Genomic DNA, 3,924 nt, shown 5'->3' with positions numbered 1-3,924 from the left:
TCTTTCTTTTTCTTCATCAAATGCACTCACATGCACGTCACATGCACGTCACATGCACGCATTAAGGTTAATGGATGTTCACTTATTACACATGAACTTTGACACTGCCTCAGGTGGTGCGTCAGGTGCTCGTGCTGTAAAACCTGCTTCAAAGGTTACTCACACACGCTATTGGGATAGACCACTGTGTGAAGAACAGGTAAGAAGAATCTTTTGTAAGCTTTTTATTGCATCTGGACCGTGGTTCTATTGTTCTATTGCGGTTCTGTCCGTTTGTTGACGAATAAAATAGACAGAATGCTTGTAAGATAAAACTGCTGAATGACTCGGAACCACTTCGGGTCCAGTAGAGTTGTACATGCCTCCACTTCTTCTAAGATGTTTAGACAGCAGTTCAGCAAGTCCAAGTATGGACTCAGCAGGTGTCTTCAGCGTGAGATGCGGCCTCAAATGGACGAGTCTGCAGGTCACAGCTGTGCTAACATTTGAGGACACTTATTGTGGTCCACAGCGACCTACCTTCCCCTCAAGGATATGCTCTTGTCCTACTCGTCTTAGTTGTCCTAGTCTAGTCCAAGTTGACCTTGCCCTAGTTGTCGTAATCTTAGTTGACCCAATATAGTTGTCCAAGTGTAGTCAGACTCCAGAACTACCTTTTGTAGTCCTAGTTGTCCTGGTGCTAGTTGTGGTAGTTGCCTAGTCTAGTGCTGTTTGTCCTAGTGCAGTTGTGCTAGTCTAGTTATCCTAGTTGTCCTATTCCTAATTGTCAACAATGTCCTAGTCTTGTTGGCCTAGTTGTCGTAGTCCTTGTTGTCCTGGTCCTAGTTGTCCTAGGTCTTTTAGTAGTCGTTGTTCTCGTAGTCCTATGTGTCTTCATTATCGTAGTTCTCGTAGTCCTAGCGGTGTATGTGGAGTTTTACAGCATTTTGTGAAACTGCGCGATCAGCACCAATCAGTTGACTGCTGGAGGTCAACTGACCCATGAGAGGTTCTTGTCTGCCAGAACGGATCCAGAACCCAAAGTCACTTTGCTAATCTTTGACCTTCAGATCACAAATATCATGACATGTCTTCTGTGGACACACACGAAGCAGTCTTGTCTCACACTGTATTCAAATCCAGGAGACATTTCAAGTCTGAGTATAAAGGTTGTGGAAAGTGAACCAGAATGACCTTGGACCTCACTGACCCCACAGCCAGTCAAGATGGACGGAGATGAGGACGGCGCCGGGCGCGTCCGAGAACTTCAAGAGCAGAGGATGGCGGTCCAGAAAAAAACATTCACCAAGTGGATGAACAGTGTCTTCTCCAAGAACGGGGTGAGGACGTGTATGTGTGTGTGTGTGTGTGTGTGTGTTCCTTCAGCATTATTAGCCGAGGTGTAAAATGTGACTACAGCATATGCTAACAAAGTAGTGTCAGCATGTCGTGTTATGTTGTGTTGTTTCCGGCTGCTGTTTGCTGTCAACACACTTTTTTTTTTTTTTAACCTTTTTAACCTTTGATTTATTTACTGTCAGCAATGTCGTCTTTTAGCTCACAAAGTGAACTTTAAAGCTATAAAGCTAAAGCTAACCATCGTTATTTCTTCTTAGCTAGCTTGGACTAGTTGTTATTTCAGTACTTTATTTCCTGTTAGCATCTTAGTCACAGTTTATTTACATCCTTTGCACTCCAGTTAGGGGCCATTCCAAAAAATCTGTGCCATTTTCATCATATTTAATAAATACTAGTGCTGTCAATTGATAAAATTAAGTAGACCATCTATTGCAGTACTACAATTGGCTTGAATTTATTATTGAGATAAAAAGTAGTACAGGTATGGTGTTTGAATAAAGAAATATTTAACAAACCAGCATTGTAAAACTTAACAGCTATACACATAAAGACAATGCAATGTCTTTATTTGCTGAGCAATGCATGTGCGCAACACACGGCAGGTGCTCGTAAGGTAGACTCCTGGCTGCTGCCATCATATTTCAAGCACTATCTGTCCCTATAGTGGTAACCATGTCTATCGTCCCCCACTCCTTAGCAACATCAAGAAACTGACGATTCACATGCTTCGGTGAAATGTCTTTCCTCCGATTTCACTGCAACTGTTGCATATGAGTGCAGCTGCCGACTGTGATCAGAAGTGCCGTTATCTCCAGGTAGTTATGGTTGCTTCCTGCTGTCCAGTGGTTTCCTGTCAGTGCAACAAACGTAGCTTTGGCTAGCTGGTCCAACTTTGTTGCCTTTTCATTTCCACACAGTTTGTGAATTCTTGTTCAACAGTTCCCATTGAAGGTGTTCTATATAATGGGTCACCTGTGGCTATCTATATGAGGTCCTAGTTGTCTTTTTGTTGATAAGTCTGAGCCTGCTGCCAGTGTAGCTTGACGACCGCGGCTTGATCCCACGTTGTTAGCGTTCTTGCTAACGTTAGCAAAGTTATACTTTTATCCAGACTTACTTTACTTAGCTTTTGAAATGGAAATTTCCTGTGAAGCAGACCAGGGTCTTTCTCCTCACTCATCACTGCTGGATGCATTTTCCCCGCTTTTCACCTTTCAACTCGAGGAACGTAAACATCCGCGCAGGAGGACTACGATGGTCAAGCTTAGTGATATAATACAATTGTGTTAATATTTTTTTAATGCGTTAAGATTTTCAGATGAATCACGGGCCCTAATAAAGACATGTTAAAAGATTAATTTAAACTACATTGTTCCCTCGCTACGTCGTGTTTCGCCTTTCCCGGATTTGCTGTTTCGCAGATTTTTTAAGAGCAATTTGGGATATTTTTTTTTAGCAGCATATGAATGCGCATTGAGTTCTGTGTCCTTGTGGTGTATCTATCGGTGTTCTGTTGTCTGTGTCTGTTATTGTATTTACTACTGCTACCAGTAGAGGGTGTTGTATACTCATGTGAGATTTGAAGACATGTGCAGCCTCACCCAGTCTTAGTGTGTGTTTATGTGCCTGTACGAACATATTAGGAACCCACAGTAGACAATAGCCAGCTACATACACTCAACAAAAATATAAACACAACACTTTTGTTTTTGCTCCCATTTTTTACGAGATGAACTCAAAGATCTAAAACCTTTTCCACACACACAATATCACCATTTCTCTCAAATATTGTTGACAAATCTGTCTAAATCTGTGATAGTGAGCACTTCTCCTTTACTGAGATAATCCATCCCACCTCACAGGTGTGCCATACCAAGATGCTGATTAGACACCATGATTAGTGCGCAGGCGTGCCTTAGACTGCCCACAATAAAAGGCCACTCTGAAATGTGAAGTTTTGTTTTATTGGGCATCTGGGGACTCAGCTGCTTGCTATAAACAATAGAAGAAGAAGAAGAAGAAGCTAACTGGCTAAATGAATCTTTGGTTCAAGAAGTAGGACGAGGAGGAGGACGACAGAAGCAAAATGTGTTAACAAGGATACAAAAATGCTACAGCCGAACGGCGGCAGGGCGATGCACGGTCAGAGGAGTGAATACGCGTGAGTCACTTTAGTCATGTCCCCTGGGTCCTGTTACCCTAACACATGACCCCCCGAAAAATGTTAAATATTCTACAAGTCACGTGGGCCACTGGATCATCATTCTTTGCAGGCCACGGGATGGCCAAAAGTCAGTGCACTCATTTATTATTTTTTTGTATATTCAATGATATTTTAACTATGACTTCGAGGGGTTAAAATCTCACCTGTCACATCTCGGATGTTATTTATTTTTTAAATACATTTTTTAATTAAGTCATTGTAATGTGCTTAGCGCCAACATGCCGTTAGCATAAATACTTCACTTATTTGCTAATTCTATGCTAAAAAGTCTCTCCTGTTACATAAGAGTCATCTTAGCTTAGGAAACAAAAATCAAGCAAAGTTTCCTGAGATGGACCAATGCACATTTTTTTGTTATAATA

The 3,924-nt window shown here is 41.7% G+C and overlaps 1 protein-coding gene across 2 annotated transcripts in view; it reads left to right on the top strand.

Moving 5' to 3' along the window:
- Positions 1-1,186: 1,186 nt before the first annotated feature.
- sptbn5 (spectrin, beta, non-erythrocytic 5) overlaps positions 1,187-3,924 on the top strand; it is a 37,281-nt gene continuing 34,543 nt past the window's right edge. For both annotated transcript variants that reach the window (XR_008573485.1, XM_054797070.1), the window contains exon 1: positions 1,187-1,319. Coding sequence is in view for 1 of the 2 variants with exons in the window: in XM_054797070.1 (XP_054653045.1) it covers positions 1,206-1,319 (114 nt within the window). In the remaining variant the exon portion in view is untranslated. The remainder of the gene's footprint in view (positions 1,320-3,924) is intronic.

The sequence above is a fragment of the Dunckerocampus dactyliophorus genome, chromosome 13 (genome assembly GCF_027744805.1).
Source record: "Dunckerocampus dactyliophorus isolate RoL2022-P2 chromosome 13, RoL_Ddac_1.1, whole genome shotgun sequence".
Classification (NCBI taxonomy): domain Eukaryota; kingdom Metazoa; phylum Chordata; class Actinopteri; order Syngnathiformes; family Syngnathidae; genus Dunckerocampus; species Dunckerocampus dactyliophorus.
Note: the sequence above shows the minus strand (reverse complement) of the source record. Positions and strands in the feature narration are given on the sequence as shown.